At 39.5% G+C, this 12,906-nt stretch overlaps 1 protein-coding gene across 5 annotated transcripts in view; it reads left to right on the top strand.

The window, feature by feature from the left end:
- Positions 1 to 12,906, top strand: part of MSRB3 (methionine sulfoxide reductase B3) — a gene marked incomplete at its 5' end in the record, with an annotated part of 146,829 nt that overhangs the window by 14,317 nt on the left and 119,606 nt on the right. The window contains one exon of one of the 5 annotated variants that reach the window (XM_081127636.1): positions 6,473 to 6,536. The exons of the other annotated variants lie outside the window; for them this stretch is intronic. Within the exon in view, the coding sequence (XP_080983762.1) occupies positions 6,473 to 6,536 (64 nt within the window). The remainder of the gene's footprint in view (positions 1 to 6,472; positions 6,537 to 12,906) is intronic. 5 annotated transcript variants of the gene reach the window in all.

Below are 12,906 nucleotides of genomic sequence, written 5' to 3'. Positions count from 1 at the left end.
ACGAAGGACTTTTATTCTCAGTTTGGAAAGAGTGAGAAAACCATGTTGTGGTAGGAGCAAGAGGGAAAACGGTTAGAGTTGAGGGCAAAGAGGAGGGCCAGATCATATGGGGTCTTAGACCAGCATGAGGAGTATAGATACTACTCTGTGTGATGGAAGCCATTAGGGGATTTAGGCAGGCAGTGTCAAGATTTAGTTTGCATTTTAAAAGAATCACTCTGGCTGCTGTGTGGAGAGAATGAATTGTACGTGGTTGGTCAAACATGGAAGCAGGTGAACCGTTTAGGGTAGTTCAGTGCTTCCGGTAAGAGTTGATGATGGTTTTGATCAGGGTGCTGGTGGAACAATTGATGGATTACTGATGGACTGGATACAGGGTCTAAATACAAGAACCATCCATGCTATTTCACTGAAACTGCTCTGATTGGAGCCATTAATGGTGTCCATATCAAGCTCAAAGGACTCAATTTGGTTCCTATCTTTCTGACGCCAGGACATTTGGTACATTGACCACTTACTCCTAGAAAGTCTTTTCTCTTGGTTTCTAACACTGTTTTGTTAGATTTGTGATCTTAGACAAATTATCAGTGTCCCAGTTTCTTCGCTTGTACATAGTATTGTTCCTACTGCATAGGTTGTTGTAATCATTAAATGAGATAATTTATGTACTTGCATTAGCTAGCAGCAGCAGCAGCAGCATCATTGGCATTCTGGAACAGGACTCCTGGACCTTTCCCTACTTGGCCACTGCTCCTCCTTGCTGGTTCTCTTTTGCTAGTTCTTTCTTCTCCAGGTCACCTCTAAATGTTGAAGTTCCTCAGGGCTCTGACATTTTCTTTACCCATCTTTCACATTTTATTAGGCAGTCTTATTTACTCCGTGGCTTCAGTTCTGTCTGTATAAAATTAACTCCCCCTAAGTCTACCCAGAAACCGTTTTGTTTCCTGAGGCACAGTCCTATGTATCCACTTGCTCCTGTGTCATCTCCATCTGGATGGCTGTATCTTAGGTACCTTCAACGTGTCAAAACCCGAACTTTTCCTTGGCCCACACTTAAGTCTCCCACCTTGCTCCCTAGCTCAGTAAATGGTGTTACCATCTGCGCAGTTGCTCAAGTGACAACTGGAGTTCTCCTAAGTTCTTTTCTTACCTCATGCCCTGTATCAGTCTTTTGCCTAGGTTTGTGCAGTAGCTTCCTAGTCTCACTACCTCTCCACATGAATAACTGAACCTGCTTTTGCTTCACCCTGTCTGTGCTTCCAAGATTTGCTTCTGCCTACCCTGTCCTCCGCCCCCCTGTACGCCTCCTACCTTCCAGCCACACTGCTCTTCTTTCGTAACCTCCAACGGGCTACACTCTAATCTCAGGGCCGCTGCTCATCTTCTTTGAACACTTCTTCCCTGATTCTTAATCTGGGCAGCACAGATTCTTAGTTCATTCTTAGTTCAAATGTTAAATACTACCTCCAGGCACACATTCATGTGCTTCCCAAACCAGACTACTGTCCTCTGTTATATAAGCTGTTTATTCCTTCTTTGTCTCTCTGTGACCTTTATTGCCCTTGCTAATAATATCTTTCTCACTAGTATGTATGCTTCATGGTGGCAGGGACCATGGCATCTTGGTTCTCACTTCGTCCCCAGAATCTGTTAAATAGATAGAGTAGGAAAGAATGCAGCATGGGTTTGCCTAGTTTGGGGAGTGAGAGGCCTTCTGTGTGTGTGTGTGGGGGGGGGGGGTTGTGTGTGTTTAATCTTTCAGGGTGGTACAGGGGAGGAGAGAAAAGTTTAGGTTTACTGTAGTTTAACTTTCAGACTCCAGTGGCCTCAGGTAGAGAGGAGGGAAGCAGCATCAGAATTGGAGGTGGCTCTGTCACCAAGTGTTTGTTGCCTTAGGGTTGAAGTTTCTTTTCTCTGATGTGAGGGACATCAAGAATTTCTAGGGGAGTGCCCCTAGAATTTCCCAGGTTTGCCTGTTTTTTGAAAAGTCAGCCGTGGCAGCGCTTCCCAAATCTTTGGCACACTAGGCATGGATATGGGCACACAATCCTTAGAGGTGTGGCTTTCAGTGTCAGAAATGCTTGCCAGACTTACCTGTTGGGTCCAGGTATACCCTGTGCCGGTTACGGAGCTCCCGTATGTATGTGTGACTTACCTGCTGCCTGGCCTTGGCTGCTTCTAATTATAATCCTAGTGGGAATCTGCTGGGCTCTCTTTCACTCACTTGCAGGAACAGTGTTCGCACAAGATGACTTGGGAGTTGGCCTTATTTTCAACACATCCTCTCTGCACTTTATCTAGTGGAAGTTTTTCAAACTGGGTTTATTCTAGTTTAGTGTTCAGTGCTGATAAAGATTTTTCTGTATTTTTCTGTCCTACTCACCATTTCAATAGGAACTGGTAGGAATCTCACTGAGGGAGAACATGAGGGAGTTTTCTTTTAAAAGGTATTTATTTTGTATTGCCACCTTTGTGTGCGCGCAAGCACGTGTGCATGTGTGTGTGCGTGTGTGCAGTCTCTCTTTTTCTCTTTGCTTCTTTTTTTTGACCCCTCCATACTATTTCTTTGTTTTGTAACTCTACATGAGAGTAGTTTTTAGTAGGTGCATTTAAATCATTTATGTTACCGTGGGTATATGTGATGATATTCCTTATCTTGTTTTAGCCTCTTATGTTCTTTACCCCTTGGTTTTCCATCTTTGGCCATATGATTTCTGTTTTATTTGCTTTTTTCTTTTATAGGGATTGGAAAGGTTGGTGTCATATTTTAGGTCTATGATCTTGAAAAAGTGTTTAAAATTACCATAGAGCCTGAAGTGTTCTAATTATTAAATTTTAAAAATAAAATAAAAAAGCCCTGGCCTGTGGCTCCTTTGGTTGGAGCGTCATCATAGGCATCAAAGGGTTGCAGGTTTGATTCCCGGTCAGGGTACATACCCAGGCTGTAGATTTGATCCCTGGTTGGGGCATGTGCAGGAGGCAACCAGTTGATGTTCCTCTCTCACACCGATGTTTTTCTCTACCTCTCTATTCCTCTCTCTTTAGAATTAATGAAAAGCATATCCTCAAGTGAGGATTAAAAAATAAATAAAAGTAAAAAATAAATAAACAGGATGTAATAGCATTAGGCTCTTCTCTGCAGGAGGGGATTTTGGATTCTTTTATTTCTTCCTCTCTGCTTTTGTTAACTAAAGGGAGGCTCGTAGATCCACATGATTGTTGAATTGTTATTTTTATATCATGTAGTCTCTCTTTAAGGATTTTAAGATATTTTTCATATAACTGTATAATAACATCTACTACATCTGTGGTTACCACCATGCCTTTAAACCTTTACTCCACCAGTTAGGGATATTTTGATTCAGTGTCATTTGGCTAGAGCCTGTCCTCAAGGGTCGTGTTTTCTTTGTTTTTGTTTTTGTGGGTAGGGAGGAATGTCCACATGCACATTTCCTGAGCTCTCCTGTGTCTGAGGGAATTATAGACTGTTATATAACATGTTAACCCTCCCTTGCAAGACAACATTTAATTGATAAGAGGAATGAATCTAAAAAAACATAATTAGGAGGTTAGAAAACACTTTTAGAATAACCTGAATGTAAATACTAGTGTAATTATGGAATATAAAAAGTTGCTAGCATTCTATATGGAAGGAGAACCAAGGAACAGTGGAATTTACTGACATTCAGATAACAAATTAGTGTCAGTCACAAGGCTACTACAGGGAATTCAGTACCTCCAATGTTGTAGATAATTCTGAAGGTCATGTTGCTAAATTAGTTATAAGTCCTAGAATAGTTTTACCTTTGAACAAGTGAGTTCAAAGGTAAACTTTTCTTTTTTTTACTCAAACATAAATGATTTTTTGACAGTCACTAAAATTGCTGAAATAAAAAAATTAATCTTAAATTGATTTTAGTTAAGCTACCTGTTGGAACGGCGGTTTTCAACCTTTTTTTTAATCTCATGGCACACATAAGCTAATTACTAAAATTCTGCAGCACACCAAAAAAAAATATTTTTTCCTGATCTGACAAAAAAAAAAAAAGTATAATTTTGACTCATTTACAGCAGATGGCTGTTGTTGTGTTGGCTATCATTTTTTAAATTTGAAAATCTAAAGAAAAAGAGGTCAGTGTCTCAGACTAAATGGTCAGATATTGCATGTTTGAAAAATTCTTGCTGCATATCAGTGTGCTGCAGCACACGGTTGAAAATCACTGTGTTAGACGATCACCTCATTCTTACCCTATTCCAAACTAAACTCGACAATCCAGCTCGGGCACACGCACGCACACACGCACTCTCTCCCTGCCTCTCCCATTCTCTGTCTCTACCTCTACATGATGTCTGAGAGCTCCTCTTGCTTTTTTCCTTCTCGGTGAGGGAAATAAAATTCACTGAACAGTCTGCTAGTTACTTTCAAAAACATTATCTCATTTAATCTTTCCAAAACTTAATGGGGTAAGTGCTATGATCTATATTATGCAGGTAAGGAAACTCATACTCAGAGAAAGTAACTAATTAGCTCAAGATTTATCAGCGGGTTAAGCGATGGAGTGAGAATTTGAACCCAGTCCTGACTCTTCCCTGTTACCACATGCCTAGATACTCTGTAGGACTCTAGTCCTGTGGGAATGGACATTATGCACAGAGATGGGTGGAAGCGGGGGTGGTGGTGACATTGGAGTTCAGTTCTATGAAAACATTTGTCAATCCTTTATTTTACAGAGGTGAATGTCACTGACTACTCTCAAGGAGTTTATAAGAGAGGTATATATAAACCTAAAATTCTAACATGCAGTAATAGATATAATAATAGAGGTACCAAAGTAGGAATTAGTACAGAGGAAGAACGGGCTCATTTTCTGATGGAAGGGATGGGGAGGAGGGTGAGGGGATAGCTGTGAGGAAAAGTTTCCCACAGGAGAGGATACTTAAACTGGGTCTTGAAGGTTAAGATCGAAGAGTTTACATAATATGGAATATGTGGGTGGTAGGGTGAGGGTAAAAAAGGTGTGTGGGAGATGATTGATAGTTGGCTATTATCAGAAGAGAGTATTTGTTTATTCAGCAAGTACTTACTGAGCGCCTAGACAGTGTGTGAGGTACTAGAGATAAAGTAGAGCACAAGAGAGTTCACGGAGCATATAACGCACCAGGGAGTGCTGGGGACTGATGTTACACAGGTAGGAAAGGATGCCAACCGGGTAAGTCTTGTTGGCAGGGTAGACTGGCTGGATTTCCCCCTGGAGCTGGTGGTGTGACATGGTCAGAGCTAGTCCACAGCACTCTCGCAGCAGCGTGGAGGGTCGTGAGGGGAGTCAGGGGAGGCAGGAAGACCAGCAAGAGGCCGTTTAGTATATTCTAGACGAGAGATGAAAAGGATGTGTTTGAGCAGTATCTCGGGAATAAAATGGGCAGCGCTTAGCACTGCGTGGATGTGAATGGTTAAAACAGAAAATGATTAAAGGGGACCCCCAGGCTTGAGGTTTAGTGGCTGCGTGGATGGGAGTGCTTGTTAACACGATCGGAAATACAGGACAGGTAAGTTGGCGAAGAAAGAAACAAACTAAGATTTGGATATGATGAATAGTTTGAGGTACACGTGGAACACCCAAGTTCTTTCTAAAACATGATTTAATCACCTAACGTTAATAAAGAACACCACTATAAGACAAAGCAGAAAGCATATTTTGCAAAATATTTTATTTCTTTCAGGTTATGGTCTTATTCAGGGCTCTCCTCCCTCCCAGGTTCAATGTGGTATCAAAGGGTAGTTGGGAGAGGCCATTAAGATATACCTTCCAGTGAATTAGGGGGAGCCCATTTTCATAAAACGTCTCCTTTATCTGCTGTATCAGATAAAAGCCACAGTGCATACCATCATGAGAATTCTATTTCATAATTTTCTTACTTTCTGTAACAGTAAGTTTGGAGGGGAGGGATGCTGAAATTCTGATACAAGAACAGATATTTGCAGTTTCAGTGCTAAAATTTTCTATTCCTGGATTGGTGGCAAAGTTCTTTTTTTTAAAATTAAATTTATTTATTGATTTGAAAGAGAGAGAGAGAGAGAGAGAAAGAGAGAGAAGCATCAATTTGTTGTCCCACTTATTTATGCATTCATTGGTTGCTTCTTGTATGTGCCCTGACCAGAGATTGAACCCCAACCTTGGCATATCAGAACAACTCTGTAACCAGCTGAGCTACCCCACCAGGGCTCCTCAAAGTTCTAATTTAAAATATTTGAAACATGACTTAAGGATATGTATTTTTAGGGCTTACATTCAACTCATTAAAAATAGTTTTTTTAGTGCTATAGATACTGTAGTTCATAGTTCGAAGCAGAGGATTTAGTCAGCCCACATTAGCGTTTCTTTAGATGAAGTGGTTTGTTGCAGCCCTGCATCTTTTTTGTATGTATAAGCTTTATTTTAATCCAAAACCTGCACAAGGCTCTTGGTTCCAGGGAACCTAAGATGAAAAGTAGCAGCCAACTGCACTCCTCTCCATCTTTGTCTCCCTCTTCTGAAGTAATGTTTTAAAATCATTCTTTGGGTAGTTGCCTAATTTTAGTCTATATAGTTTTTAATTCACCAATTTCAGATAATATCCAGTTATGAAAAATAAGCATTTATCAGCTCTCTTTTCTCTGTTTACCATTGTTTACTGTTCTGTTGATTTTTTAATGGCTGTATATGTATTTTTCTAATGTTAAATAATATAGTATTTTTTCAACTTAAAAAAAATTTTTTTTAATGTCTTTATTGATTTCAGAGAGAGGAAGGAAGAAAGAGAGAGAGAGAGATAGAAACATCAATGATGAGAGAGTCATTGATTGGCTGCCTCCTGCACGCCCCCTACTGGGGATCGAGCCCACAACTCGGGCATGTGCCCTGGCCTGGAATCGAACCAAGATCTCCTGGATCCTAGGTCGATGCTCAGCCGCTGAGTCACGCCAGCTGGGCTGTTCATCAACTTTTGATAAGCTACATGCCAACCTGTTGTGACGAAAAAGATTCCAAGTAGAGTGACTTACATAAGTAGAAGTTTATTTGTTTTCCCCATAACAGCTCAAGATAGGTTGGATTGGCAAATAGCTTTGCCTCATGACTGCTAAGTCTGCCTTCCTCAAGTAGCTTTCATCTCAGGGTCCAAGTGTGCTGCCACAGTTGTTGCCATTTCCCAGGGAGAAGACGTCTAAAGCAAGTGACTCTCTTTAAAGCAGGTGACCAGAAAGTTCACACATCTTAATGACTTAAGTTCCATTGGCCAAAACTAAGTATGTTCACAACACAGCAGAGGAGGCTGAGAAATGCAGCTGTATGTTCAGCTAAAATTTCAGAGGGTTCCATTTCTAATGAAGAATGGATTCTGAAAGTCAATTAGAATTTTCTAATTTAGTTAGTATCTTCTTCACTCTCTACTTTATAAGATGAGGGTCCTGATACTCTTATCATTTCCTCTGCCTCTCTTTCTGGCCTTCTTTACATATTATTAGCTATATACATTTAAAAAAATATTTCTTATTGATTTCAGAGAGAGGAAGGGAGAGGGAGAGAGAGAGATAGAAACATCAATGATGAGAGAGGATCATTGATCGGCTGCCTCCTGTACACCCCCTACTGAGGATCAAGCCCGCAACCCGGGCATGTGCCCTGAACAGAATTGAACCGCGACCTCCTGGCTTATAGGTTGATGCTCAACCACTGAGCCACACCAGCTGGGCTAGCTATATACATTTTTTTTTTTTAAATTATGAAGTTACTAATGTTTACATTCTGCTCTGAAACCACAGCCAAGTCTCTGTCTATAGGTTGTTTCTAAAAGCTTATATACATAGTGTTTGCTTACAGATCAAAAAAAGTGAACCATTACTATAGTTCCTTCTCCTTAGGTCCTGGGTCATGATCTCTGGGCCACTGGAAAGGATATACATTTTTCTAGCATCATGACAAATGGATAGTTTTTATAATACATAGATTGATTAAAAGCAGGTTACTTTATTTCTAAGGTCTGCATCTAGGCACTGACTTATTAGATCAGTAAGAGAAGACACAGCGAATGTGGTGAGTGTCCGGGGAGCTTTCAGTCAGCTCAGGAAATGAGATCTTTGTATTCAGTCATTTATTGTGACCAGGAGCTACTCGGTAAATTTTACAGCCGAGTGAAACCTTAGTTCTTGAAGGGCTTGGGCCAGTTTTTGAGCTCCAGGTGATCCAAGATGAAGTAGTTATCTTCTAGCCTTTAATGCCTGAATATGAGACGAGAGCCATGTCTCTGGACCAAGGTGAGAATCTCTGTGGAATATTTAGCAATAGAAGGGATGACTAATGAGAGACTCCAGGCTCTTCAAGGTGGTCTCCTTGTCTTTGGTACTGGAGTTCTCATCATGTCAGACCCCATAGTTTTCCCAAACAAGGACAGCAGTCTGGGACATAAGAATTCCTGCCCTTGAGGAATTTTTAATATAGCAGAAGAGATTAAAATAGACTTCAGTTCAAATTCCAGCTCCGTCATCTACTGGCCATATGACCTTAGTTTCTGCTGGAGCCTTAGTTTGTGCTGGAACATGTAATCCCCAAATCCCAATGGCTTAAAACACTGAAAGTTTATTTCTTGCTTGTAATGCATGTTCATTGTCTATTAGATGGAAACTCTGCTCCATGTCTCCTTACTCCAGGGTCGAGGTTAATGGAGCAGCCATCATCTAATTATAGAACATTGCTGGCCACTGTGGAGCGGGAAAGGGAGATCTGGAGAGTCTCACTCCAACAATTTAAGTGCTCTGGCTTAAAAGTGACACACATTATCATTTCTGTTCACAACTTAGTGCCCAGAACTAGTGACGTGGTCTCACTCAACCCCAGGGTGCTGGCCAGGAAATGCATTCCTACCATGTGCCTGGAAAATGGAGAGCGAGAAATATTGGGCAAATAGTACACATATAGGAATGCCTAGGTCTGAGTGATGTGAGGATTAAATGATACCATATACACACCCAGTAACCTAGTGCAGGCGCTTAAAATTGATTATCATTAGCAATACTATTATAGTAAGATGTACACATGCAAAATATTTGAATAACAATATTAAGTGGGACTAAAGATTCTTTCTTAGAAGCTGAATAAGAATACATCACAATGTATATGAAAGTGCTTTGTAAATTAGAACATAGTGTGCAAATGCAAGTTGATACTGTTATTATCCAGTAGATAGAAGATACAGCATGAGAGCTTGATTCAGTGTTAGAGATAGATCTTTATAGTTCTCTCTCAAGAAATGATGGTTGAAGTTGTAAGAATAGGTGAGATCTGCAAGAAGGAAAATAAATAGAAATACAGAGGATACTGAAGGCATGGCTCTGGAGCATAATCACAGCTTGGCAATGAGAAGGAAGCATCAGGAGACAGCCAATTTCTGGGAGGAAGAAACTGATACCTTTTAGTATCATAGAAAAGTCAAGTGAAGAATGTTTTCAGTAAGGAAAATCATAAAATGTCTCTAAGAGGCACTTAGTTTCAGTTCTATGAGTTCTGTGGGGAGTATTAACAAATAATCGTTTGGGAATGTTACTTAAGGAAGTCATAGTAGTAGTTTCGAGGCGTCCGTGTGAGGGGTGCTCCGCTAGTAGCAGTCTAGTGAGGAAGTTACCGTAAACTCCACATTTACAGATGAGACTTTCAAAGCTCAGAGTGAAGCGTGGCAAATGAAAGCTAACTAGTCAGTGAGAAAGTTTAAATTTGAAGTCAAGTACAAGAAAAGCAAAACCAACTTTATAAATACAACAAAATGAAGGAGGGAAAAAAAAGCCCTGAAGAATTATGAAGGACCTTTTCATAGTAATCAAAAATGATTTGTTTATGTGGGTTTTGATTTCTTGTTGGCACTTTTTAAATATCAAGAAAATGAAATACATATAATGTAGAAGCTATCAACTATGAAATCAACATACATTTTTGAAGAAAAAGATTTGTTTTGTTTTATGTTGGTGATAGAAATTTTAAAATATTAATGCAGGAATGAATAAATCCCTGCTTTTTTTCTTTCTAAAACTATTTACTCAAAGGTAGATTTAAAGTGACAGAAAGTTGCCTTTTGATGAAAGCTATATCATTTTTTTTTTTTTTGGGCATAAATTATTTATAAAGATATATTGAAATGTTAAACACCTTTTTACACTTGATCTTAGCCAAAAGGCTGAGAAGCGATGTTGTTATACACCTTTTTTTTTTTAAAATTATCTTTATTGTTGAAAGTATTACAGATACAGATGTCCCCTTTTCTCCCCCTATTGTTCCCCTCCACCCCGCATCCACCTCACCCCCAGGCCTTCCCCATACCAATGTCTGTGTCCATGGATTATGCTTATAAACATATAAGTTCTTTGATTTATCTCTCCTCACCTAGTCCTTCACCTTCACCTTCCCTCTGAGGTCCCTCAGTCTGTTCCATGCTTATGTATCTCTGGATCTGTTCTTCAGTTTATTTTGTTTATTACATTCCACATATCAGTGAGATCATGTGGTACTTGTCTTTCTCCGATTGGCTTAATTCCCTTAGCATAATACTCTCCAGGTCCCTCCGTGCTGTCCCAAAGGATAAAAGATCCTTCCTCTTTACAGCTGCATAGTATTCCATGGTGTAAATGTTCCACAGCTTTTTTATCCACTCATCTAATGATGGGCACTTGGGCCCAGATCTTAGCTATAGTGAATTGTGCTGCTATGAACATAGGGGTGCATATGTTCTTTCTAATTGGTGTTTCGGGTTTCTTAGGATATATTCCTAGAAGTGGGATCACTGGGTCAAATGGCAGTTCAATTTTTAACCTTTTGAGGAAACTCCCTACTGTTTTCCATAGTGGCTGCACCAGTCTGCATTCTCACTAGCAGTGCACTAGGGTTCCCTTTTCTCCACACCCTCGCCAGCACATGTCCTTTGTTGATTTGTTGATGGCAGCCATTCTGACAGGTTGAGGTGATACCTCATTGTAGTTGTAATTTGCATCTCTCTGATGGTTAGTGACTTTGAGCATTTTTTCATGTCTCTTGGTCATCCGTATGTCCTCTTTGGTAAATCTCTGCATTTGACTAGATGCTTTATAAAACAGGAATCCTGAAAAACCAGTAGCATTTAATAGAGTTCTAATTAGCATTAGAAGAAGATGGACCTTTGTCCATAATTCTATTTTAATTATATTGGTGTACCTTCTGAAAGGACACAGTTTAACCCTTGCATTGTTAATATTAGGTACAATTCTTTTTGCCCCTTTCTTTTATGTGAACTGAATCATAAAGAAAACGTAGATGCTGCAACATGTAGACAAGAGGGGTTTTAGCCTAATATTTTCTTTGTGCCCTGACCGGGAATCAAACCAGCCACCTTTTGGTAAACGGGAGGACACTCAGCCAACTGAGCCACATGGGCGAGGGCTAATTAATCTCTTTATCTGTTTTGTTATTTACAAAACAAGAGGTTTTTATTCATTATTTTATTCATTCAGTTCATTGTTTCTCCCACTTTTTTTCCACTGAGATACACATGATGGGTGATATTTCATGAGCAACACACTCACATAGTCACATATAGATTATGGTTATAGACTGAGGAACAGATGGGCTAGGCTGCACATTCCTGGTGCTAGTTCTAACTCCACTCTTCTCCCCCACTCCAGAAAACATGTCAAGAAACAAGTAAATGAAAGTGACGTTGTTAAAGAGATAATTCAGAATGCATCCTTGTTAAAAAGCCTTACTCTCAGACTTCGGCATCTAAAGACAGTTTTCTTTTAAAGCAAACCCAGGAAGTACTACATTAGCACCAATAAAGTAGAGCAACCAAAGTGATCTATAACTTTTAGAACAGTGTAGTCTTTTTACCCTGAAGGATACAAAAGGTGTGATTTCTCACAATATTCTCCATTTTCAAGTTCTACAAAGCATGTATTTCATAGGTTAGGGTTTGATATAACCCTAATTAGTTTAATGCTTTAACCCTAAATATAGTGAAAAGGCAGCTATTTCTGCAAAATGCATGCAAAGTGACATTAATCACACATTGTTCTAAAAATATGTAGCTGTTACCTCTAAATGGTGTGGAGGGTTGACTGAGGAGTTTGAATAGCCAGGGTTCTGTTGCTGCTTGTAACAAGTACAAAAAGATCTCTGCTTAACAAAAAGGATGCCCACTTCTACCTACCAGCCAATTCTAGCTAACAGCCTGTTGATTTCAACAAGTAAATGAGTGATTAATCAGTTCATTCAACAAACATTAGTTGAGCATAACCGGTGCCAGGATCTGTGCTGATAAGAACAAAAATGTTTTTGTGGAACTTTGTAGTAGACAATTAGATTAGTGGTTCCCAAATGCTGGCCCAGGATGAAGTTTCCTCTTTAATAATGAAATGAGAAAAATAGCAACAATGAAAAAAATTTCCCATGAAACTAAGTATGTTCTGTTCAAAAGAATGTTCTTTATCATAGTGAAATTAGGGTTTGGAGCTTTTTGCTTTTATTTTGTATTTGACAAAATTCAAATTTGTCAACTCTTTTGACCCCTGTAATTTTGGGGGGATATTTTACCAGCTTGTGGAAAACCACTGATGTAGACATTCCTTTGTCATTTATTGGAAAGGGATTTGACCTTTAGGTTTGACCCTTTAAATCTACTAGCACAATCAGCTCATTGATTCTGGAGCTAATTATCAACTTCGTGAGTTCTTTGGATTCCTTGTTTCTACCATCTTTCTTGGGCATTTCATTGTTCAATTGCAAGGAAAAAGAGTCCTAAAAGAAAAAAAAAAACAACAACAAAAAAACCCAAACCAAAACCTAACAAACTAAGCAAATTTTTGGATGTCAGGTTTCTGGAGTGGGGAGTAGGGGGAGGGAGATGGAGAAG

Source organism: Miniopterus schreibersii (assembly GCF_964146895.1).
Source record: "Miniopterus schreibersii genome assembly, chromosome: 2".
Lineage (NCBI taxonomy): Eukaryota > Metazoa > Chordata > Mammalia > Chiroptera > Miniopteridae > Miniopterus > Miniopterus schreibersii.
This window is presented reverse-complemented; position numbering and strand designations above follow the sequence as displayed.